The 27,104-nt window shown below is 42.6% G+C and overlaps 1 protein-coding gene across 11 annotated transcripts in view; it reads right to left on the bottom strand.

Moving 5' to 3' along the window:
- Positions 1–27,104, bottom strand: part of BLTP1 (bridge-like lipid transfer protein family member 1) — a 261,114-nt gene that overhangs the window by 142,952 nt on the left and 91,058 nt on the right. For all 11 annotated transcript variants that reach the window (XM_063458398.1, XM_063458399.1, XM_063458403.1 and 8 more), the window contains exons 17-19: positions 15,612–15,790; positions 15,417–15,523; positions 14,352–14,557 (exon numbers count right to left, since the gene is read on the bottom strand). In XM_063458398.1, the coding sequence (XP_063314468.1) occupies positions 14,352–14,557; positions 15,417–15,523; positions 15,612–15,790 (492 nt within the window). The remainder of the gene's footprint in view (positions 1–14,351; positions 14,558–15,416; positions 15,524–15,611; positions 15,791–27,104) is intronic.

Below are 27,104 nucleotides of genomic sequence, written 5' to 3'. Positions count from 1 at the left end.
GTGGCCACATTTGAATAGACCCTTGGTCTGTAGCCACGTAGAAGTAGCTGGTGTAGGTTTGAAATGACTATGTGTTAGGCAGTCCGCCAGATTCTTGGCTCTACGAAACGTCATAGACGGTTGGGTTGAAATGGTATTTTTAAGGCTAGTGTCATATTGGAGTACAGGCCAGTTTTTGTTCAAAACCTGAAGTGCCTGGTTGCAGTTTTTGTCATAGGTGCCAATGAACCTTGTTGTGCCTGGGGTGGTGGAAGTATTTTTAGGTGGTCTGTGTAAACTCTCAGTTCTATCCACGGCCTTGGTTTTCTGGTAGGCTTTCTTTAAAATCCTATTAGGATAACCTAAACTCTTAAATCTTAGTCTTAGATCTTTAGCTGCCTTCTCAAAATCTTCCTGGTTAGAACAATTTCTTTTGGCTCTTAAATATTGGCCATAAGGTATATTCGCCTTTACATGGTGGGGATGGAAACTCTGCCAGTGAAGCAAGCTGTTGGTTGCTGTCGGTTTCCTGAATAGTGATGTAGTAATTTGCCCATCATCTAAGACCTTGATCATAAGGTCCAAGAAGACCAGTTGGCTCTCATGTATAACATGAGTCAGCTGTAAATTGATTTGGTTATCGTTCAGGATGTCCACCATCTCTTTGAACAAAGAGAAGGAGCCCAACCAGAAAATCAACACGTCATCTATGTAACGATACCACTTCAATATAGATGACGTGTAGATTGCATTAGAGGTAGTGAAGACCATAGTTTCCTCCCACCACCCCAGATACAGATTCGCATAACTGGGTGCACACGACAAACCCATGGCGGTGCCCCTAAGTTGCAAGTAGTACTTCCCATTAAATGTGAAGTAGTTGTGGGTTAGTACATATTTCAATAGTGCCAAAATGAACCGTTGTTCTAGTTCATTGAAAATTTTGGTCTTGTTAAGAAAGTATGCCAATCCCATAAGTCATTTCTCGTGTGGGATATTATTATATAAAGCCACCATGTCCAGGCTAGCCACGGACGTGTAGGGAGGCACTGTCAGGTTTTCCAATACCAATAAAGTTTGTTTGGTATCACGTATATGCGATTTAAGGTTTTGTACTATAGGTTGTAACAGTTTATCTAGAAATTGACTAGCTCTCTCTGTCAGACTGTGATTGCCAGAGACTATTGGTCTCCCAGGGGGATTATTAAGATCCTTGTGCACCTTAGGGAGGCAATAGAAAGTGGCTATGGTGATGTTTGACTGGGACACGATGAATTTATACTCCTTTTGAGTGATTACTTTGTCTGTGACTGCTCCTTGTGCCAGTGTCTGCAACTCCTTCAAATACCCTTTAGTGGGGTCTGTTTGTAGAATTAGATATGCCCTTTCATCTGATAAATGTGTCATGCACATATCTATATATTGGCTTCTCTGCATGAGGACTGTGTTCCCTCCTTTATCTGAGGATTTTATCTCCACCTCTGTTGCAGATTGCAATTCTTTTAGAGCCCGTCTCTCTTCTGTCTTTAGATTAGAGACTTGAGGCTGTTGAGTATATTGACATTCTAGTTCAGTCGTACAGATCTGAACAAATAGATCAATGCACGGAAAGTCTTTTAAATTGGGAGTGAACCAACTGGGTGGTTTGCAGTCCGTTAGAGACTCTAACTCTTCTTGTTCAGAGTATAAATCAGTCAAAAGTCTATAGATAGCATTATCCTCTGGGGGGTGGCCTAGTTCCTTGAGGGTTCTGAGATTTCTTTTTTCATGAAAAGCATGCAAGGCTAATTTTCGGACAAAAAGATTTACGTCCTTGGCCCAATTGAACATATTCCTCGAGGGTGTGGGTACAAACGATAACCCTTTCTGTAACAAAGAGACATGTCTAGATTCTAAAACAAAATTGGACAAATTGATTATTTTATTTCCATCTAGGGCATTGGTCATTGGTAGTCGGACTTGTGTGACTTGTAGCCCCATTTCTTCCTGTCTCTGAGTCGTTCTCGCTGAGGTTGGGGCCATTCCTGGTCTAAAAAAGTCAGGGACGATTGAGAAGTACTTGCTAGAGTTTCCTGTCTGGAACTGGACTCAGTCCCAGTCCCAGAGGGAGGACCTGCAAAGGATATACTTTTGTCAGTGTTTCTAAGGATACTTCTGGTTTGGCCTGCGGGAGATTTGTAATAACTTATTATTAAACCCAGATCTTTTTTTCTGACGCCAGTGTGTTTCTGAGTCAGACCAGTCTGTTTCTTCAGAAGACGAAAAACTTTTACCACCATTTCTATTTCTAAAGTTTCGTTTATTTTTGTTTTTAAAGATATTGCCTTCCTGAAAGTCCCTGTAGTCCCTTTGGAATTTGTAATGTTTTTTGTGCCTGATGTTCCTTTTGAAATTTTCTAAGTTTTTTTGTAGCTTGGTTTCCATAGCTATATAGTTTGGATCTTTGTCAAATACTTTGATTTTCTTAATTTCACTGTCTAGTTCTCCATTAGTTTTTTCTAGACTTTCTTGTTCCAATTTAGTTAGGCACTGAATTATTCTAGCGGAACAGTCCAACAGAATGGAGTTCCACTCTGCAGTGGTGGGAGGAAACTATGGTCTTCACTACCTCTAATGCAATCTACACGTCATCTATATTGAAGTGGTATCGTTACATAGATGACGTGTTGATTTTCTGGTTGGGCTCCTTCTCTTTGTTCAAAGAGATGGTGGACATCCTGAACGATAACCAAATCAATTTACAGCTGACTCATGTTATACATGAGAGCCAACTGGTCTTCTTGGACCTTATGATCAAGGTCTTAGATGATGGGCAAATTACTACATCACTATTCAGGAAACCGACAGCAACCAACAGCTTGCTTCACTGGCAGAGTTTCCATCCCCACCATGTAAAGGCGAATATACCTTATGGCCAATATTTAAGAGCCAAAAGAAATTGTTCTAACCAGGAAGATTTTGAGAAGGCAGCTAAAGATCTAAGACTAAGATTTAAGAGTTTAGGTTATCCTAATAGGATTTTAAAGAAAGCCTACCAGAAAACCAAGGCCGTGGATAGAACTGAGAGTTTACACAGACCACCTAAAAATACTTCCACCACCCCAGGCACAACAAGGTTCATTGGCACCTATGACAAAAACTGCAACCAGGCACTTCAGGTTTTGAACAAAAACTGGCCTGTACTCCAATATGACACTAGCCTTAAAAATACCATTTCAACCCAACCGTCTATGACGTTTCGTAGAGCCAAGAATCTGGCGGACTGCCTAACACATAGTCATTTCAAACCTACACCAGCTACTTCTACGTGGCTACAGACCAAGGGTCTATTCAAATGTGGCCACTGTAAGGCCTGCGATTTTATCTTGCCATCTAAGACGGTGCATGACAAAAGAACTTCTAGAGACATAGAGATTGACACTTTCATCAACTGTAGCTCCACCAATGTAATATATCTCATGACATGTATCTGTAGGTTACAGTACATTGGGAAGACATATCAACAACTACGCAGACGTATTCTTCAACATGTTAACTCCATTGCGAATCCACATCTAGACACCCCCATAGCGAGACATGTAAGACTGAATCATGCCTCTCAAACCAATGTACTTAAATTTCAGGTAATTCAAAAAAAAATTCAAAATCACAGGAAGGGTGACATTAATATCTCCCTTCTAAAAGCCGAATCCAAATGGATTTATTCCTTTCAAACGCTATACCCCAAAGGACTAAACAAAGAATTCAACTTCACTCCGTTCATACATGCCTAGAAGATCTTAGTGGTTAGCATACATTTCCTCCATAGGACTTCTGCAGTAGTCCGTATAGCTTCTCACTATACAGAGGGGGAGGCTTAAATGAGCTGCAGTGTTAATCCCTATAACTAAACTTTTCAGTGAAGAATGATTAGAAGGCATACCTACCTGCACAAAATAATAATTCTGGGACATAATTTTGTCACACACTGAGATCAAGGTTGATTTTATTTAAACATGTGTTTCTCTTTAAATATCTACATATACTTTTACTTAAATTGCATCATAAGGCTAATACCCCAGGGATCCAAGTGTCCCTACTGTATTGGGAGTACACAAACTAAAAGGATTTTCAATACATAAGTTGCAACATTTGAACTTTCAATATAGCTTCATGGCACATCAAGTGTGACTTTAGCAACATAAGATACAGTATCGATTTGACTTCACATTGGACAGTGTTAAAATCAGTATTACAGCTCGAGCTGAACGTTTACCTCTCGATCTTAACTAGAAACAGACACAGTCTCTATGTGTTTAATTGTGTTGTCTCCTCCGTGTATACAGTGTTTTAGACCCATGAAGGGTTAATCACGGACGAGACCCGAAGTTCCCTCCCTCCGCTTTGGCAAGCACTAGTGGCCAATGAGAGCAGAGGGCGGGATATTTAAACCTGGATCCGACTCAGACTCGGTTCCCTTGAAAAGCCGCTAGTCGGCGAAACGCGCGTCGGGAAGAACCAGAGGGGAGGGGGGCTTTGACAGCAAGGGAGGACGCTCCGTATTTGATATAATAGCATACACTTACTCACCCTCCTCGAAAGACCGTATTTTGTTTTTAATCAGGACAGCAATCTCTTAGAGCAGGAAGTATACTCTAGGATTAGAATTTCTGCAGCATTACAGTGACTAGTTTATTAGCTCGATATAGCAAAGACTCAGAACTTAGAAGTAAGCTAAGGGAACGTTTGGGGTTCATTTTGGAGTACAGATTTTCCTCATTTACCCGTTCCCTCCTGTGCTCTACTAGTATGCCACTACTTTATGTGGCTATTGTCTCTACTCTATCCTAGTTTATTCAGTTCCTGGCTAACTCTGTATGGGATTTCTGTCCCTATTTAGTTCTATTTTGATACACTATTTATTTCGATTTTAAATTGATCATTAAAAGTTAATTTTTACTATAAGGACTGCTGCTTTTGTGGTACGAGCAGCCTGCAGGTGCACCATTACCACTGGGTGTGCACTCTCCAGGCATATTTGTACTCTTTCCTCCTTTTTGAAACTTTATTCAGCAGGGGTTATCCCCCACTCTAACTTGGCAGTCTGACACACTCTCTATTTTGTTTCTCCTCTATTAAAACTATCTTCAAGTGTGTTTTGTGCACTGGTGAGTAGTATGTATACTCCCGATTGTTTGGGTTTCTAGTGCGTCAGGCATTGTATAGGTCGTATTTTAGTAGCAGTTTGGGGAGTGCTTTACAGTGTGGTGTGAGAGCCGTATATCTCAAGGTTTTTGCGGGAACGGTAGTGTCAAGGCGTAGGTGTAATACGTGGTTTAAATCACCAAGTATGGTAGTTGTGGGGTGGGGATTTTGGAAAGCACTTGGTGTAAGAAATTTATTTGGTTAGCATTTGGTCCGTATATGCTGACCAATGTGTATACAGCATTATTTATGATGCAATGCAGAATGATGTACCTGCCTTGGGCATCTTTTTTTATTTGTAACAATTCAAAAGAGAGGGAGCTATGCAGCAGGATGGAAACACTACTGGATTTTGATGTATGTGTAAAATTATATTGGTTTGGGAAGTCGAGCAAGGCGAACGTTGGCACTGTCATGGGCAAAATGCACAAGATATCAATTTTCTCTTTTTTTGCGTTTTCTACTAGAACACGCCTTTCATGCGGGGTGTCCAGCCTTCGTACGTTAATAGTTTGTATTTTTAAATATTGTGATTGTGTGTGGCTGGGGTATGTGAACTACACACCATGCAGTAAATTGGGTATGTTGGATCATTTGGACCCACGATGTAGGAATAGGGAAGAAAACTTGGGAGAAGGGGAGAGTGTTTCAGGGGGAACGGGGTAATTATATATAAGTTTCCCCTATGAGGAATATGGTGCAGAGTCGCTGCACCATGGGGGTGGGAACCAGAATTCCTGCGAGGTGGCTAAATAGCTCTACGAACTTTAAGAGAATTTGTAACAGAACTGAGATAGTAATAACATCACATCAAGAGTGTCATGCCGGATGGGAAGTCTCGCACTCCCCCTAGCCTTACCCAGCATTATCCCAAGTTCCGAAACCGGCGGGGGCGCAAGATGCGTCAACCCCCCACGGCCTGCGGGGGTTGAAGGGCTAAGGCACTCGTCCCCTGACCATGTTCCCCAGAGGGAAGCATCCAATTAATTACAATTGCAGGGATTAAGGTAAAGGTGCATATTTTTAGCATAGAGTATATAGTGAGGCTCGGACTGTGTAAGGGTACCAGCAAAGTACATATAAACAATTGTAGAACTTGAACATATTATTACTGTGTTCTCAGTTGGCCTGGTTATGAGATGGGCAAGTGCGGTGCATGTACCGTCCTCAAGATGTGCATCAACTGAAATAGCAATAACATCGCATTGAGGAAGTGTTTTGCTCGGAGGAAGTCTCGCACCACCCCAACCCTGCCCAGCACCGGGATGCTCCCAGGGCTCGACCCTGGATGGGTAAGTTTGGTGTAGTGGGCCCATAGGCCCCAGGTACTTGTGGTACAATCCATACTGTGCACAGTCTTCATCAGCGACCGCTTCTCACCGTGCTCCACTCCAGACAGAGCTTTCCTGCAGGTGAGGCCTCTGCTGTCTTGTTGGATTCCCCAGGCGCGTAACTTCCTTGTGCCGACCTCTGGAGACAATAAGTGTTTTAGTCCTCCATCTTTGATGACAAGCAATTTCGCAGGGAAGCCCCATCTGTACCTGATGCCATTTGCTTGCAGGGATTCCTTTCTTCTGCGGAGTGTAGCTGCTGAAACGTTAGCAAAAATCTTTCACTGTTGGGTAATCCTCTGGTGGCTTGGCTTTATTCCTGCTGGCTCGGAGGACATGCTCCTTAATATGGTAGTAATGTGCGCGAAGGTGTACATCTCTTGGCTTGGAATCAGGTAGGTAGCTGGTGGGGGATTCAATGTACCCGGTCCACTAGCAGCATGTCGGCTGGGATCTCTGGGGCGTAAGCATGTAAGAGGCCCCTCACATATGCAGGTAAGTCCGCTGGTAGTACCGTCTCAGGCACCCCCCCACAAGTGGAGTTTGTTGTGCTGCGCCCTATCCTCCAAAATCTGCTAATTTAGTTTCAGTGAATGTCAGTTTTGTCTCCAGGCTCTCCACATGGCTCGCTAGGTCATTGTGCGCTGTTGCAAATTCATCCATTTTTGCCTCCACATGAGACGTGCGCCTGCCTAGTTCCTGAACATCTTTGCACAGGGTGTCCATGGAATGCTGTCAATTTTTGCGAGAGGGTGTTGAGTGCTTGTGTGAGATAGCTCGTAGTCAAAGATTCTCCCTTGCAGGGCATTGTAGATGCCAGGTTACGGTCGTCGGCATAGTCCTCGCCATCTTGATTAGAGGCCTGTAGGCCCGAGGTCGCAGAGTGTGAGTTTTGGCTGAAAAAGTTCATTTTTTTTTCAGCTTTTGATGTGTTCTTTTTACATTTTGTTGTGACATCATCGCTGTGTAACGGGTTTCAGAGTTCTGTTTGCTGGGATTAATATAGATTGTGATCTTGGGCACCGGAGCTAGGGATTATGCGTCCATCTTGTATGGTGGTTAGCCACACTCCCCTAATGAGATTCTTTTAAAACAAAAATATATTTGCATTAAATGAAAGGCTGCTCTTGAACAGTCTGACTGAAGCAAATAACTAGTGGTTCCCTAGATCCACTAGTAATCATTAGGCAATTGAGAGAGAAGGGAAAAACATGAGAACAAGATACAGAAGAATATGTGGGTATGGTTTAACTGAAGGTGAAAGACAATACCATGGCCTGGGTTGGGCAGTGGAAGTAAATTAGTTCAGGAGTATGCCTACTGAGTTGTTAAAACCACCCCCACAAAAAATAAATAAATTATTTTTAAAGTAGTTGTGACGAACTGGACCTCATCACGGGTTCTTGGAGGGGCATACTTGCCAACCTCTTGCCCTGTGACTATAGCCCCTGTAAAGAACTTTGGGTTAAAGACTCTGATTGTGCCTCTTGGAATTATAACAGGCTCTGTTCGTGCAATTGGGAATATATAGTTCCGAACAAGCCGCACAAACCGGAGACCACCCTGGAGCTTGTTGGGCTTGGTTGATACATTGTTGCAATTTCCACCGCAGTGGTCTAAGTGTTCGTCTGGGTGGCCGCAATTCCTATGGATGACCACGAGGTGGCAGCCATCTTTTTCGCATGGACGAAAACCGAGAATAGATTTCAGGGGGCCTTAGCCGCGAATGCCCTGGAACTATTTTCAGCATGAAAACTTTGCAGTTCCCGGTCGGTCCTCGAGCGGCACTTAGCCACGATTCTATGGAACTATTTTCGGCTATGGACCCATGCCTGCGGTCAGTAAAAACTAGGACTTCCATAAAATTTTTCAACCCCTGAACTAAGCTGGGTGATTTTTGGATATGTTGGTGACCCATATCAGGGCTATCAGTGGATGTAACTTTTATGGGCATTTTATGTGTTTTAAGGTATTTTTGGGGTCTTGTAAAAATGTGTGTTTTTTGTGTTTGGAGATAATTGAGTTGAGTATAGTGCTTGGCTCAATTATCTATCTCCTAAGTAAAGGGGAAGGCTTATTGTATTGTATGTGGGAGTGTTGTGCATTTAATCACTGTTCTTATTGGTTTGTCAGTTTGTGTCCCTGTCTCCAACAAGGTCCATGTGGGCGTACCCCTTGCATGGGGATTGTCATAAACGGCCCGTGTGGCACCATTAAAATTATTTTCCTGCTTTACTTGCGTAGCCTGGTCTTATAAGAGCTTCACAGCTATACTCTCTTGGAGGAGAGGCCTTCCCACTGAGTCCCTGGATCCAGGAGTTTGGTCCAGGACGGGAAGGGACGCCGAGACCCCAACCAAGCTGCCGTGGTTCATGGGGTCTACGGTGCTTATGGTGTCCGGTGCAGTGCTTATGGTCCTCAACGGCAGCTAGGAAGCATCACTTGGCAGAGGTACCCAGTCGGGGTGCCAGGTGGTCCATCAGAGTAGTTAATGAGGTCAAATAATTTTATTTTTTTTAAACTGTAACAAAGTTGACCATTCCTCTTTGATGCATGCTCTAAAATCAGCTTCAATATTCTAAAACTCTGCCCATGTACTATTGGTACACTAAGATAAATATACTATGTAAAAAAGCAACAGCAATTCTTACATTGTTCTAGATTTGCATATGTAAGCGGATTCAAATAACAGCTGGCTTACTAGACTTTATCTTCATTGTTCTGCTTCAAATTTTATGGCCCAGAACAGATCCTTGTGGACTGCACTGTACTATATATATATTTTTTTTATATGTGTGTCCGGTTTGTGGTGCCTCTGGCCATGAGTGCCTCGACGTGGAAAGTGCTGCTAACCATTGCGTGGGTGTGTAGAGGCTAGGTCGGTGAGGTCTACACAGTTGTGGTGTAACTTAGAAATAAAAAGTCAACATGGGGTAACCAAAGAATAAATTGGGGGGACTCTGAGGGTATCAACGTTAGAGTTCATAAGGTAATAGAGTGGAACCATCTTGGTTAGGAAGTAACCTCCTGGAGATTTGCTGTGTCAGCAGTCTCTGGGGGTTGTGGTGGCATGTTTCTGTGTAGTTGTCCCTCAGGTGCGGTAGTTGGGTGCTCCTGGGATGAAGTCAGCCACAGTGGCCGGGTGAGGTCTGACCCCTCCATGTGTGGGGGCGACAGCAGGCCTGCTGTGCGCAGTTGAGAGTCCAGTTCCGAGTAGCTCCGGGCTCGGTACGTTGTGTCCTGATGAGTAAAAGTAATCATATTCAGAGTTCCCCATTTGTACTGGATACTCTTATTTCGGAGGTGGTGTAGAAGCGGTTGCATGGCCTTGCGCCACCCCATAGTGCTTTGGTCAGATCCGGGAAGATGGACAGTGTGGCTCCCTCGAATGACAGAGGCGTTCTCCCTCGTGCAGCCGCCATTAGGAGGGCTCTGTCTCGCAAGGTCTGGAAGCGGAGTATTAGGTCTGTGTGCGCAGTGGCCGGCGCCGTTGCAGGCTTTGGTAGACGGAACATGCCATCCAGTCGTACTGCTTTTGCCTGTATAGGCGGTAAGAGATCAGCCAGCAGGCGTCTGATGAAGTGCGGTAGGTTTGTTGAGCTTATAGAGTCCGGGATACCGCAAATCTTTACATTGTATCTCCTTCGCTGGTCTTCTAAGGTATTTATTCAGTCGTTGGAGGCCTGTTGCGGCTGTCGTGTTTCTGTTAGTGCTTGTTCCAGGGATTTTATCCTGGATTCATGGGTGTTTGATGTGGCTTCCAGTTGTGTGACCCTGGTGGTGACTCCCGCCATTGCCACTTTGATGCAGGCCATGTCGGCCGCTATATTAGTTCTGAGCTCTGCCAGCATGCTTTTGAGTACAGAGGCAGTGACTGGCTCTTCTGCAGGGGTACGTTGGGGCTTCGAGGTAGGTGGTGGGGCATATGCTGCACCCTCCCCGGGATCTATGGAGAAGTCGTCTGAGGAAAATGAGTAACCCTCCTCTCCTGCCATCTTGTCTCATGCGGGTTTTTGCAGTACCCAGGTGACTTTGCGAAGTAGCCCAGAAAAGCAAGTTTTAGCGTTGTCTGGTATGGAGCTCCTGGAGAACGCGTCCGCTCTGCTGCTCCGCTAGCTCTGCCCCCCTGCATTGTACTATTTTAACACTTCTTCACATATCTAAATGTGTAAACAGCATGTCCTGCCATGTACCCCATTTTGACTTTGAGAGCTAGTTGTATAGGACAATAATGGCTAAATCATTATGGCAAACTAATTCACAGTATCTGCAGTGCCAAGACGTCTGTGAGTGTATAAGTTGCTGTGCGAAGATTTTTAATCCACAAATAAATGAGTGAATATGGCGCTAAAATATAATTATCCACGTAAATAAGTGAATATGGTCCATGGTATGCATGTATGGTATGAAGATCAAAGCTTGCCTAGATTTATGGGAGGCTTGTGCTTGCCAGTCTGATAAACCTAGGCTTTTTTTAGGCAGGATTTGTTAGTCAACGAAAACCTTGATATTAGGATTATTATATATAAGGTGGGGTGCTTTGACTTATATTTAACTACTACCTTTTTGCAACTTTTTAATATGACAAATATCTGCATATATTTATTTACAGATATTTGACGTGTGGTCCTGAAAACCACATTTATGAGGAACAGGCATCCTACAATAGCTACATGGGTCTTTTGCAAATCATTTGCTTATTAATCTGTGGAGTTAAAAATTATTTTTATCTGCATGGGCTTTGAAAAATATGACCAACAGATGTAGCTTTATAACATAACAAGCTAAAACGGGAAACAAAATAGGATAGATTGGATACATGTCCCACAGCTGAACATTTAAAAAAGCTAAAGGCCACACTCTAATAATGCTTTCAGCTCTAAGCCCACGGATTTTAATTCCACTATTATACTCCTGTTCAGACATCCAGCAGTATCTAAAAATGAAGCATTTGTTCCCTGCAGAGTTCTACAAAAAAAGATTTCATGGCACACAAGAACAATTCTTTAAATTAGCATGACAAGATTGTAATGGAAAGGAGACCTCAGGAGAGGCTATAAAACACCCGGAAAGTAGGACCAAAAAAAATACTGAGAAAAAAATGAAATTAAAAAGAAAGAAACCAATAATGGTTGAAAACAAATGTTCTTTAACAAGGAACATGAGAACACTTTCACTAGTCTCTAAAACATTTAGAAGGTAAAACTGTATCTACAATAGTATATATAATTAAAAAAAAAAAACTATGGAAGGCAATAAAACCCCAAGTAATGGATTTACTGAAATCACAATTGAATTAAAGGCTAGCTCTGAAGTACTACCTGGGGAGACCTTTACAATGAAAGTCACCTGGCAGCAGACCAAACACACATATCATTCTGATCAAAACACTTAGCTAAACGATGAAAACATTCTTCAGCAATTATAAGGGATGCAATGGCAAAACTAAAGTTATAAATAAAAGCATAACTTCAGATAATGGAGAACTAGTCCAAAAATGAATTTGTATCACCCCTGCACCTCACAGAACTAAAATACATAGTAAAGCGGATAATATAAACTTATTGATACCTTTGACTTGTTCTTAAAGGGAAAAGATTAGAAGTTCCAATCATTGATATAGTATAGGAAGATTCAAGACATTAACCCCCGTTAGTGACCAGACTGTTTTGAATTATTTTTACCGTTAAGGACCAGGGTTGTTTATACATTTCTGCTGTGTTTTGGGTTTATCTGTAATATTCCCCTTACTCATTTACTGTACCCACGCATATTATATAACGTTTTTCTCTCCATTAAATGGTCTTTCTAAAGATACCAAAATTTTTATCATATCATATATAATTTACTATTAAAAAATTTACCTCTCACCCCACCGATAGAGTTCTTCCTAGGTCTCACCACTGCCGGCTGTGGGAAACTGGTTACTGAAACTCTGATAGTTCCAGGGGGCGTGGCCAATGTTGTGTACACCCTAGCGTGCAACGTCAGTGCTTGATGACGCGTTTTACCGGTATCCTTAGATTTGTATATAGAATGTGCGTGTGTGTGTGTGTATATATATATATATATATATATATATACACATACATACACACACACACACACAAACACACTTATTTCCTATATATGTATAATATATTCTAAAATAAAGCATTTTATAATATATTATACATCTATAATTTCATTATAGGTGTATTTTGAGATATATTATGTATATATCTCAAAGTACACGTATAATGAAATCATATATATGCATCATATATGTATAACATATTATAAAATGCTTTAATTATTTTATAATATAGTATACATATTTAATATATGTATAATATATTCTTTTAATTTTATTTTTATTTTTTTACTTTTTAGCAGTCTGGGGGACTGCCTGACAGCTCTATAGACTCCTATTGCAGCCATGTGATCATGGTGATCACATGGCCCAGGAGTGCCGGGGTGGCCAGAGCTTGATGCATGTAGAGAGGGAGGTTTGTAAGAAATATGAATTTGATAAAGGGGAGACTAGATTATATCAAGGTATATTAAAATATCACTCCAAGCACTATAACCACTACAGCGCACTATAGTGGTTATGATGCCAAGAGTAATCTGGTGCTCCCCAAAAAGAAGTAGTCAAACCATTTGCTAATGGTTTGAAAACGTACTTGTTGTTTACTGGTTGCTGGTCACTTCAAGAGAGATCTGGAAGCTCATCGCTCCTGTTAGCTCTCCTCAGCTATACCCTGCTGTGCACTGCCAATCTTAGCTCTCATAGAGGTGGTGAGTGTCACCTAGCAGAACCCAAGAAAGTTGTCAAGCTGTTAACAGTTTTACTACATGCATTGAGGGGAAGCCAGGACATTCCAGGCACCTAACCATTGCAGCGCGCTGTCATGGCTATGCTGGTTGAAGTGCTCCTTCAAAGAGTGGCAGATTTCAGGTAGATGTTAATGTATTTGATCAGGCTTAAGACAATATGCACACACACATATACACATAGAATAAATAAGAGTGTGTGTGTGCATTTTATATATATTATATATCTATACTGTGTGTGGGTGTGTGAGTATATATATATATATATATATATATATATATATATATATATATATATATATATGTATATATCTCCACCCATGTAATTCTGACATTTATTAAAGAAGATATAAGATACAAGAAACATTGTACATAGGACAATGTCGCCTCAGTCCCCTTCAAAGTAAGCACCTTCACACAGTTCAAAACACTCTGCAAAATCTGTTGTTGGAATAGCCATCAGATGCCTTGTCATATTTAAATCTCATTGATGGTCTGAAATCTCTTCCCTTCCAAAGGTGATTTTAGTTTTGGGAAAAGCCAATAGTCACAGGGCGCCAAATCTTTCAACAGATTCTCAACCATCTTTGAAGCGTTTGTGCCACACATTTATTTGCACTGCACTCATTGCATTGTCCTCAAAAGCCTTCTGAATCATCAGAATATTGTCCACAGAGGAATGTTTAAGTTTACGCAAAATTTGATACAGGTTCGTTGCTCTATTTGCTCAGTCATTTTAAATGTGATAGCCACACAGTACACATGGTCTCTCAATGGCGTCTAGTGCCCCTACAGACTAGTACAGTGGAGTCACCATTATTCAGGCATGTGCATTCCAGTCCACTCTCCTTGGCTGCCAGCCTACATCGATAACTGTTCACGTTATATTAACATAGGCTGGCTTTTTCTGGACACTGACACACACAGAACAACACACCACTGGCCAACTGAAAAATATATTGCAGCATTTAGACTGATGGGCAAAATAGTCTTTAGTAAATAAAATAAGTTTTAAAGGAGTATTAAAAAGCATATATATACCTTTATTGAAACAAATGCCTTGAGCAAAGGTCCATAGAAAATAACTTGGGAGTCAGGAGAAAGCTCCAGTTCTACATGCAGTTTGTCTGGTGGCAGCTCTGAGGGATCCACCATAGGCCTGCTGGAAGCTGTGGGAGTTGATACTCTGTCTGATGTTCTTTGACATGGCCTCAACATGGACAGCATAGATTCCTCTATTTCTGACACTGGGAAAGAATTGAAAAAACAACATTAATATCAGGTCCTTCAGTAGCAGTTTAAAAAAACTCCAATCACCATAACCACTAGAGCTCACTGTAGTGGTTATGCTGCAAACAGTGCCCTGGCACACACCTTGAAAAAAAGGCAAATCATTTTTGAATGGATTAACTTCATTCCTGGGGTCCGTGCTCCACATACCACCTCCAGTACACATCTCCTAAATTCTCAGTATGAACTTCCATTAGCTCTCCTGAGCCAAGCTCTGCAATTCGCATTATATAACAACATTAGTTTATCTTTTGCAGCAAATTAGCTACGGCCCATATTGCAGGGCTTAGCTCAGGAGCGGTATTAGAAGTTCCTGCTGAGAAACTTCTGACTTTTGGGAGATGGTAGTGGAGGTGGGAAGCAGAGCCCAGTGGGCCCCAAGTAGAAGTATTTCAGGACCTGATAAAAGTTTATATTTTTAAACTGAAACGTTGATGCTGCAAAAGTTAAGTTTTAACAACTGCAAGATCCATGAATGTTGATCATCTATGGATTTATATATATTTATTTTATTAATATAGTATTTTCAATACAGACTTATTTTGGTAATGAATGAATAAATAAAATTAAATAAAAAGTATTTCAGAGGACCTGAAAGGAACACCATCTGACAAAGTGGTTTTCAGCCAGTTGAGTAACAGGACTGCAGCAGAGATGAAATTAAGTGGATTTATCATCACATATCACTGCAAAAGGTCTACAAAATAGGAAGCACACTGATCAAGGCAGATATGCATAAAACTAAACTTCGATGCATGTTCCACATAAAAATAAGCAATGCATAATCCAAGTCAACAGTAGAAAAGTGAAACGTACATGACTGTTTGAGCTGTTCATCTGCCTTTTGAGGATAGATTGGATGCCAGGTATAATCAATGTTTAGCACCACAGAAGGAACTGTCCAGCATTCAATCCAACTAGCACTAAACAGAGAGGAAACACAAAATAATTTCAATTACAAATAAATACACAAACTATACAAACAGCATGCTCTTTTGTACAGCAACTTACCCTGACTTTGTCACGTTTCTCCATTTTGGTTTGCAAGTTTTTTGAGCACTGTGGTTTTCAGCTGGATTGCACGAATCAGGGCTGTTTTTGTTCAGATGGCAGTCTTTCATCAAGGTAAGAAGTGAGTATTTACTGGGATGGCAGTCTGGGAGGTACAAATGAAGGTCAACATCGCCTCCCTAAAATAAAGAAAGCAGTCAAAACCAATTCCATGATTAAAAAAAAAATAAAAAAATATTAACCACAAAAAATATAAAACATCAAGAAAAGTGTTTATCACATCACATTTTATTTATACATGATATTTAATTATACATTAATTTTTTCAAGGAAAGGCTATGGAAATCCCTTAACTAACAAAAGAGAACAAAACTCTCCAATATTTTAACCACATGATTTCTAAAACTGTTAAACAAAAAACAGTAGAACACCGCGATATGTTGACATGCACAAGAAAGAAACAAACCAAAAAAAGTTTTAAATTAACACTCAAGATATGAGTCATATCAGATGGTGCTATTGGTAAATAGCATCCATGTATACGTATGTCATAACTGTCAGAAAAACAATGAAAGCAGTACTGGAATGAAAGCAGTACTATTATATCAGGTCTCAAAATTTCCACTTGCGAAATTTCCCCTGCCTTTGGTGATCATCAGTACATTTTGAAAGCAGTAGTTTATTATAAGAATGGAAGCACTGCTGATACCTGAGGCTATCAGCCCAGCACCAATAACTGTCTGAGTGGCAAGTAAAGCATGCCGGAGCACCAGAATTACAGAGAGATCTCCCTGTCATGCCAAAAACAATTAGTAGATGGCTTTTCTACAAAAGACAAAGGAGGCATGGAGAAGCATTGCATCAAGGACTGATGGGGGTACCATTCATAGTCGTGACCGGACAGGCCTTGAACACTGTCTCCTGGAGAAGTCCCTCTTACCATAAAAAGTAAGGGTGTTCGTACTGCTGTGGTCTGGACATTTTGTGTTTTTTCTTCTTCATAGTTTCACTGTAATATAGGGCTAGTGTTAACTGCCAACAAGTAATTTGGATCCTAGATCTGAGGCTTTTAACAATCAGGACAGATATGTGAATCTATGTTGAGCTCTTTTTCCTTAGTGCACTTAATGTGAAAAACATTATGAGTAAAGAGTAAAAAAAAGTGAGGTATACATATAGAATATTAAAATAATGCAATTCCTTTCCTTTAAACAAGTATATAATATGTATGGGGCACATGTGAAACAGTGGAACAAACATGGCGCAAATTCTAGTTTTTGTTTAGAAGTTGGACAACTGCCTCCATCCTTAAGGGGTTAATGTAGTGGTGTTCATATCTATGAAAAGGAAGTGATTACACTGAACTGTAAGGATATCTCTAGTGGTTGTCACTCATATAGCCTCTAGAGGTGCTTTCTATTATTGCCATGCAATCTTAACAGAACGGACATTCAGCATCTTAGACTGAAGTCGCAGGAAACTTCCCACAATTGGGTAACTCATGCTCTCTGTTGTGTAGGCCTGTGGTGGAATCTCGGTAAAAATAAATTTAGTAGGCCGAGATTACCACGTGGCATGTGTACGTGCATATGCTGACGTATCGGTCGGTTGGTTGCACGTGGTAAGATACGATCAGTAGTGTACGGAGCATGTGCGAGAATACAGGATGTAGTATTCCCCTCCTCCATTGTGCGGGACAAGCCATGCGGTCAAGCAGGAAGTTAATTCTTATTTGTTTTGATTGGTTAAGAGAATGTGCGGGTGGAGCTTAATATGGGAGGAGTTATATGCCTATATAAGGAGCCTGCACTATTGTCCGGGGCTCAGAACCTGTTGTATTTTGGTGACATTAGTCCCTCTGAGTCCCGATCGGTGAACCGAATAAAGAATCTCTTCCTTCCTGAAGAAACCTGTGTCCATCTCTCTGTGCTTGGCTTCCGTCAGTTTCTCCGGTATCATTTGGTGCATTGGCCAGGAAGCTCATCGTTCAACGGTAGCTGAGAAGCAGAGGCGTGAGACGGTCTATCTTTGCCCACGTTCTCTACGGCTGCACCCCTGAACTTCTGCGTGGACCTCCCTTCATCTCGGCGCCACTGGTCTGTTGTCCAGGAGATCATCGGCCTCTACGTAGTAAGTGCTGGGGTGTCCCCGTCGATGAGTGTGAACTCAGGTTCAGGAACGAGGAGGTAAGACGACGGACCCACTAGGGGTATACCGATTGTGCGGTAGGCCCATAAGGGGTTAATCTGTGTATGGAATCTGCCCCCTCTGTCGGAGGGAAGGAGCGAAGGCGCACCGCTCAATCGAACGCTCTTTAGTAAGACCGTTTGATTTGGTTTGGAGTCAGGCGGACACCGGTGTCTTGTCTAGACTAGCGTTCTAGGGTGTACAATTTGTTCGCTAGGTCGGAGGGACCGGGAGACTAAGCGGCGTCTGTGTAAATTCGGTCCGCTAGCTCTCAACCTATCTTGGCTAAGTGGGAAGGCGTGTAAATTTGGAACCCACCAGACTATTGATAGAGTAGAAAGACTAAAAGGGTTCTGTTGTAAATTCCGCCCTCTAGTTCGCTATATGTGGTGCTTGGGCAGTGTGGCTAACCAAAACGGATGTAGATAGTTTTAGGTAGTCCATCAAGGTACTGGCCAATAGATTAGTTGGGATTGTATATGTGATAAAGATTGTTTAGTAACGTGTATATCTTGTTAGATAGCGTGAGCTCTGCCGTCTAGCGAGAGTGTTAATAGTGTGTTGCTGTATTATAGTGCACGGTACCATAACCCTGTATATTTACTGACACTGTATATAAGTACTAATCATTGTCGTTTATTGCATGTCTAACACCATAACCACTAATAATTGTATTGTGATCTTAAATTGTACTTTGACCTATGCTAACCGTACTGTAACTGCTATTTGTAAAAGACAATGTTACTGGGGTGTGTTATAGACGGGTAATTCATATATAGAGAATTATAGCGTGGGTGACGGTATAGTTTCGCCAAAGGGCATAATATTGATTACTTAGTGACTGGTGTAACAGCTGTGTGTGTACGGGAATTCCCTGAGTGTTTTTATTGTGTTACTGTATACGTTTCACTTGGTAACTGTACCACGTGGTGCTGTTGCCGGAAGAAACGGGTGTGACTGTTGAATAGAGTGTGTGTATAGCATTCGTTGTCAACGACGCTCCATTGATAAGTATGGGCGCGTCGGATTCGACGCGCCCATACTTATCATGTATGGTAAAGAATTTTAAAAAGGGATTCACAGTATGTGATTTTGGGGTTAAAATGTCTTCTGCCCGTTTGATCACTTTGTGCACTAGGGAATGGCCTACTTTGGTTGCGGCATGGCCGCCACGTGGCAGTTTGGATCCAAATCTGGTACAGCGTGTACACGTGGCTGTATCAGGTAGGCCTGAACTTTACGGACAGTTTCCATACATTGATTGTTGGAGGCAGGCCGTAAACGACTTGCCAAGATGGGTCCGAATATGCCACGAGGAGCAATGTCGCCTCATGGTGGCCAGGACTTGTTTGTCCACTAGGACTACGGTTAAGCCCATTTTGGACACGCCCCCTGAGTCCGAGATCCCTATGCCGCCCCCTTATTTCCCTATAGAGGAAGGTGATACAAGTACAGGAAGTTCCACACCCCCTCACCCATCTACTTCCTCCTCTAGCTCAGAATCCACCCCACGCCGTAATAAACCTCCCCTTCCGACACCAGCCCCCGTTAAGTCCATCTATTCCAATTTGGCGCCATTTCAAGCTTCCGGTCAGGCTTCCTCTAGCCCGGCCCAGAATATTTTATTCACCGGCCTTCCCCATAATGAAGCTTCTCTATCCCCACGCCTTATTACCCCCCGACCGGAACCTCTAACCGACGCCCCACCACGAAGCCCTATACTAACCCGACAACTGACCGGTACCCAACAACCCAAACATTACCAGATGCCTCTTCGTTTGAATCCTGGGTCAGCCTATCTTAATGCTTTAGGTCAAATGGTGTATGCTAACCCAGTCTTCGTATATGTCCTGTTCACGACTACCGATCTCTTGAATTGGAAGACCCACAATTCCTCGTATACTGAAAAGCCACAAGCCATGACCGACCTGTTCACCTCGATAGTCCAGACGCATAATCCAACTTGGGCTGATTGCCAGCAATTATTAATGACATTATTTAACAATGAGGAGAGGACTAGGATAAATCAAGCGGCTATTAAAGCGCTGGAGGAAGAAGCCCGTACTTTAAACCAAGCAAATCCAGCAGCATGGGCCGCAACTCATTATCCTAATACCGATCCCGACTGGAATGTTAATGGCGCAGATATGGTTCGACTAAAAGCCTATAGAGACGCTATAATTGCTGGCATGAAAGCTGGAGGGAAGAAAGCCATAAATATGTCGAAGACGGTTGAGGTGATTCAGAAAAGTGATGAAGCGCCTAGTGTCTTTTATGACCGATTATTGGAGGCATACCGCTTGTATACCCCCTTTAATCCGGAGGACACTGATAATTCCCGAATGGTAAACTCTGCCTTTGTCAGCCAAGCTTATGGAGATATTAAGCGCAAGCTACAGAAGTTAGAAGGGTTTGCAGGAATGTCCATCAACCAACTAATGGAGGTAGCAAATAAGGTGTATATGAATAGGGAATCAGAAAGTAAGAAAGAGGAAGAGCGCAAGATGCGTAAAAAGGCGGATATACTAGCGGTAGCGATCGCAGGCGTAGATAGACGGGGCCCAGATAGAGGCGATAGTAGGTGGAATAGGGAACCCCTGAGTAGGAATCAGTGCGCGTATTGTAGAGAAGAAGGGCATTGGAGAAGCGAGTGTCCAAAAAGAGAGCAATACGAGAGAGACCCACCCAGGGCAGGTTATGGAAACTTTAGAGGCAGAGCGAGAGGTAGAGGAGGTCCCGGAGGGAGTAATAGTGGTAACAGAGGAAGTGTAAGAGAAGATAGATACTATCCCGCAGCGCAAAGGTCCCGCGATAGAGAAGATAGGGACTTTGTAGGATTGGCTGACACGGTCATGGAGAGCTATTGATACCGACCGGGCTCCATCCCCCTTGGTCGAGCGGAGCCTATGGTCGATGTATCAATAGGGGGAAAAAGGAGTGCATTCATGATCGACACTGGTGCTGAACATTCGGTGGTGACTGATCTGGTTGCTCCTCCATCTGGAAGAACTATTACCGTAATAGGAGCAACTGGAAGGAGTGCTGCAAAACCGGTTCTTAAAAGTCGACTCTGTACATTGGGAGGCCACGTAGTAAAGCATCAATTCCTTTATATGCCTGAATGTCCAGTCCAATTGCTGGGACGTGATATGCTATCCAAATTACAAGCGCAGATTACGTTCCTACCAGACGGAACAACATCCTTAAAGTTTAATGGACCTTCAGGTATTATGACATTATCCGTACCAAAGGAAGAAGAGTGGCGACTTTATACAGCGTTGACTAGCCAAAACCCTAAGAGTGATGAATCCTTATTCAACATACCAGGAGTTTGGGCAGAGAACAACCCACCAGGACTGGCCCGCAATATTCCACCCATTCGAATCGAACTAAAGCTTGGGGTTTATCCAGTGAGCCTACGGCAATATCACATCCCGCAGAAGTCTAAGAAAAATATTCAATCTTATCTGGATAAGTTCATACGGTATGGTATCCTAAAATTCTGTACTTCCCCCTGGAACACCCCATTGCTGCCTGTTCAAAAGCCCGGTACAGATGAGTATCGTCCTGTGCAGGACTTGAGAGCAGTCAATGATGCGGTTGTTAGTATACACCCAGTTGTGCCCAATCCGTATAACCTGCTTGCTTTAATTCCGGGCGGGGCTACCTATTTTACAGTCCTAGACCTCAAAGATGCCTTCTTTTGCCTTCGAATTGCCGCAGAAAGCCAATGTATCTTCGCTTTCCAATGGGAAAACGCTGTAACAGGCTCAAAACGCCAGATGACTTGGACAAGACTGCCCCAAGGGTTTAAATACTCACCGACCCTATTTGGTTCAGCTCTAAGTCAAGATCTACTGGTTTTCAAATCCATCCCAGGAGAGTGTGTACTATTACAATATGTAGACGACTTGTTGATAGCAGCAGTCACAAGAGAAATATGTCAGCAAGCCACACACGATCTACTACACATTCTCTGGAAGGCAGGATACAAGGTGTCTAGGAAGAAGGCCCAGTTGTGTCTGCCAACTGTCAAATATCTGGGGTTCCATATCTCTGAAGGTCAAAGAATAATGGGGCCAGAGAGAAAAGAAGCGTGCCAAATGTGCCAAATACCAACACCCAAGAATAGAAGACAAGTGCGAGAGTTCCTGGGGGCAGCAGGCTTCTGTAGGATATGGATTCCCAGTTATGCGATATTGGCGAAACCTCTGTATACAGCTATCAAGGGTACAGAACACGACCCCTTCCTATGGACTCAAGAACAGCAAACGGCATTTGAAGATGTGAAGAGGGCTTTGATGAGTGCCCCAGCATTAGGTCTACCTGATCACACACGACCATTCTACTTGTATGTACACGAGCAAAGAAGAATGGCTGTGGGAGTATTGACACAGTACTTGGGATCATGGCAAAGACCTGTTGCCTACATGTCTAAGCAACTGGACGCAGTGGCCAGCGGTCTTCCACCTTGTCTAAGAGCCGTAGCTGCAGCCGCCCTGCTGGTAGCTGAAGCCGATAAACTCACTCTTGGTCAAGAACTTTATGTACGAGTTCAACATGCAGTACAGACGTTGTTGGATTACAAAGGAAATCATTGGTTTAGTAACAGCCGTATGACCAAGTATCAAGCAATGTTGTGTGAAAACCCAAGAGTGCATTTAGAGACTGTAAATACCTTAAATCCAGCTACCCTTCTGCCGCAACCTACTGAAAGTCAACATGATTGTTTGGAAGTAATGGATGAAGTATTTTCAAGTAGACCAGATCTTCGTGATTTTCCCATCCAGAACCCCGATGTCCAATATTATACAGACGGTAGCAGTTATGTGAAAGAAGGGATTCGCTATGCAGGATATGCAGTAACAACGATAGATAAGGTGATAGAAGCTCGGCCACTGTCAAAAGGAACATCAGCACAAAAGGCAGAATTGATAGCACTAACACGAGCGTTACAATTGGCTGAAGGTTTAAGAGTGAACATCTACACGGATTCCAAGTATGCGTTTTTAACCACTCATGCCCACGGAGCTTTGTATAAAGAAAGAGGACTATTGAATTCAGAGGGCAAAGAAATCAAGTACGCAGCTGAAATACTACAACTATTGGAAGCAGTATGGGAACCGAAAGAAGTCGGTATTATACATTGTCGAGCGCATCTGAGAGGAGATGGTGATGTAACCAAAGGAAATCGGATGGCAGATAGTGCAGCTAAGCGTGCCGCTGAATCAGGAAGACAGGAATATGTGGAACATATAGCTGCTCTTATTCCAACTCCACTGTCTCAATGGACTCCGGTTTATACAGCTCAAGAAGAGGAGTGGTTAAAGACTGAACCTGGAAAGTATTTGGAGAACAAATGGTATCAGTTAGAAGATGGGAGAATAGTCATTCCAGCATCACTAGCGGTAGAAATCGTCCAAAACTATCATAACGGGACGCATTCTGGAAGAGATAGTACAGAAGAATCTCTCAGAAAACATTTCTACATACCAAGATTGTCCAACTTAACTCAAGCCATTGTTCGAAGATGTGTAACGTGTGCTAAAAATAATGCAAGGCAAGGACCAGTAAAGCCACCAGGAGTTCAGTATATGGGGGGACTCCCTATGTCCGATCTACAAATTGACTATACAGTAATGCCTAAATCTGGTGGACATCGCTACCTACTAGTAGTTGTGTGCACCTATTCAGGCTGGGTAGAAGCATGTCCTACTCGTACAGAGAAAGCAGGAGAAGTTGTGAGATTCCTGCTACGAGAAATAATACCCCGATATGGACTACCCTGCTCTATAGGATCGGACAATGGTCCAGCTTTTGTTCATCAGTGCCTACAACAACTGACTCATATGCTTGGTATAAAGTGGAGACTTCATACAGCATATAGACCTCAGAGTTCTGGTAAAATAGAGAGAATGAATAGAACTATTAAGAACCAGTTGGCAAAAATGTGTCAGGAAACCCAACTTAAGTGGAACGTCCTTTTGCCTATAGCTCTGTTGCGAATTCGCAGTACACCTACCAGAAGGATGGGTCTCTCTCCTTTTGAGATCATGTATGGGCGTCCACCTCCCGTACTTGGTAACTTAAGGGGGGATTTGAGTCAGTTGGGAGAAGGAATTACCCAGCAGCAGGTTGTAGAGTTGGGTAAGACTATGGAGGAGTACAGAAATGGGTACAAGATAGATTACCTGTGAATATTTATCCCCCAGTTCATAGTTACCACCCAGGAGACCAAGTGTGGATTAAAGAGTGGAATAATGTACCGTTAGGGCCCAAGTGGAGAGGTCCTTATGTTGTCCTTTTGTCTACCCCTACAGCGATAAAAGTGGCCGAAGTGACTCCGTGGATTCATCACTCCAGGGTTAAACCAGCAGCGGTGGATTCTTGGCAAGCTACATCAGATCCAGAGAATCCCTGCAAGATCCGGTTAAAGCGCACGACTCAGTCGGAGTGACGAGGAACCTTGTGGATTATAAATTTTATTGTTTCAGAGATTGATAAGTGAGTGTTAAGACGGCCATAATAAAGCCTGTCCGCTCACCGACGTGTAGTTTAAAAGCCAGGAAAGTCTCAAAGGGACCCCTGTGAAGACGAGCAGAACTCCATTCCCTGCAGCCCTTACATCCTGGAAGCTGAGGTGCCTTCGCACGGACGAAGACTGAGGATGCAGCCGACGAAAGATGTATTTGTGATAATGTTTATTTATATGTATTTTTATATTCAGGAAGGTAGAGGTACCGACACTCCTAGCTGTGAGGTATGCATTAAGACTACAAGAACAGGTAACCATATTTCCCAGACCCTAATTTGGCATTCGCAATATGAGTGTAAAGGTGATGTGTCTAGGTGTAGATACTTAAATGTAGAGTATAGTGTATGCCATTTAGGGATAGGAGAACCTAAGTGCTTCAATCCAGAGTATCAACCCCGTACAATTTGGTTGACTCTCAGGAATGGAGATCCTCAGGGGACCCTAATAAACAAAACGGTGTTAGAATCCGTACATTCTTCGGGTGTTCTACTATTTGATGCATGTAAAGCAATATCAAGTGGTAGAAAGCCGTGGAATGTATGTGGGGATCTTAGATGGGAGAGAACGTATGGGTCTAATGATAAATATATTTGTCCCAGCAGTAAAAATAAGTATGTGAGTCCTAGATGCCCAAATAGGGATTATAATTTTTGCCCATATTGGTCTTGTGTGGGGTGGGCAACTTGGGGACAGACAGCAGACAAGGACATGATTGTGACTAAGTTGCCTACCAATCCATACTGTAAGTCTATGGAATGCATTCCAGTCCATATTCTTATAAATAATCCTGACCAATTCTTGGATAGATATGGTAATTTATTTGGGTTTCAAATATACGGGACGGGTTTAGACCCTGGGACAGTATTGTTTATAGGGATAGAGACCGATACGGTAACCTCCCAAACTCATCAGGTATTCCATTCGTTTTATGAAGAGATGAGTATAGATAATAAGATCCCCCATAACGCTAAAAACCTGTTCATAGATTTAGCTGAGAGTATTGCCGGTAGTCTTAATGTAACCAACTGCTATGTGTGTGGAGGTACTAACATGGGAGACCAATAGCCTTGGGAAGCAAAGGAGGTAATGTCCGGTTCTGAGGCAGTTGAACAATTAATATCTTCACAAGCCGATTATCAGATGAGTGTTAGAGGTAAATCTGAGTGGAGATTAAAGACCTCCATCATAGGTTATGTTTGCATAGCAAGGAAAGGAATGGTGTTTAATACTTCTGTAGGAGAATTAACTTGTCTAGGGCAAAAAGCTTATGATGATGATACAAAGAATACAACTTGGTGGTCGGCTTCAAATGTCTCAGAACCATCTAACCCGTTTGCAAGATATGCCAATTTAAAGGACGTATGGTTTGATTTATCTATCACATCTAGTTGGAAAGCCCCAGCAAATTTGTACTGGATCTGTGGTAAGAAGGCCTATTCGGAGTTGCCACAGGACTGGGAAGGGGCATGTGTGTTAGGTATGCTCAAACCATCCTTCTTCTTGTTACCTATTGAAACAGGTGAGACTTTAGGTGTTAAAGTGTATGATGTGAATCATAGAAAGAAAAGGGGACCCATAGAGATAGGCGCCTGGGAAGATGATGAATGGCCTCCCCAGCGTATTATAGATTATTATGGGCCAGCCACGTGGGCAGAGGATGGTACTTTCGGGTATAGGACCCCAATTTATATGCTCAACCACATTATAAGATTACAGGCGGTGGTTGAGATTATTACTAATGAGACCTCACAAGCGCTCAATCTTCTAGCGAAGCATAATACCAGGATGAGGACAGCAGTGTACCAAAATAGATTAGCCTTGGATTACCTATTGGCAGTAGAGGGAGGTGTATGTGGGAAGTTTAACCTGAGCAATTGCTGTCTTCAAATAGATGACGAAGGGCAAGCAATAGCTGAGCTTACTAGCCATATGGTTAAACTAGCGCATGTGCCTACTCAGGTATGGAAAGGGTACAATCCAAGTAGTTGGTTTTGTAACTGGTATGAGCAGTTTGGAGGGCTTAAGGCATTGGTAGGCGGAGTCATACTGATTTTAATGTTGTGTCTACTCCTGCCATGTCTTATTCCCTTAGTGGTTAGGTCTGTGCAAAGCCTGATAGAAAATATAGCAGAAAGGAAGGCTGCAGCACAGATAATGGCTATATATAAATATAAGGCTCTAGATCAGGGAGAACCAATGCAGGAAGAGGAGTGTTGAGGGATTCACATCATAGGAAAAGTCTGGTCTGGTTCATGGTAACCTGAGGCGTATGCAAACCAAGGTTAAGTGATGCCTCAAGTAATTGTGAAATATCAAGAGGCATCAAAGGGGGGAATGTGGTGGAATCTCGGTAAAAATAAATTTAGTAGGCCGAGATTACCACGTGGCATGTGTACGTGCATATGCTGACGTATCGGTCGGTTGGTTGCACGTGGTAAGATACGATCAGTAGTGTACGGAGCATGTGCGAGAATACAGGATGTAGTATTCCCCTCCTCCATTGTGCTGGACAAGCCATGCGGTCAAGCAGGAAGTTAATTCTTATTTGTTTTGATTGGTTAAGAGAATGTGCGGGTGGAGCTTAATATGGGAGGAGTTATATGCCTATATAAGGAGCCTGCACTATTGTCCGGGGCTCAGAACCTGTTGTATTTTGGTGACATTAGTCCCTCTGAGTCCCGATCGGTGAACCGAATAAAGAATCTCTTCCTTCCTGAAGAAACCTGTGTCCATCTCTCTGTGCTTGGCTTCCGTCAGTTTCTCCGGTATCA

The sequence above is a fragment of the Pelobates fuscus genome, chromosome 6 (assembly GCF_036172605.1).
Source record: "Pelobates fuscus isolate aPelFus1 chromosome 6, aPelFus1.pri, whole genome shotgun sequence".
NCBI lineage: Eukaryota > Metazoa > Chordata > Amphibia > Anura > Pelobatidae > Pelobates > Pelobates fuscus.
Note: the sequence above shows the minus strand (reverse complement) of the source record. Positions and strands in the feature narration are given on the sequence as shown.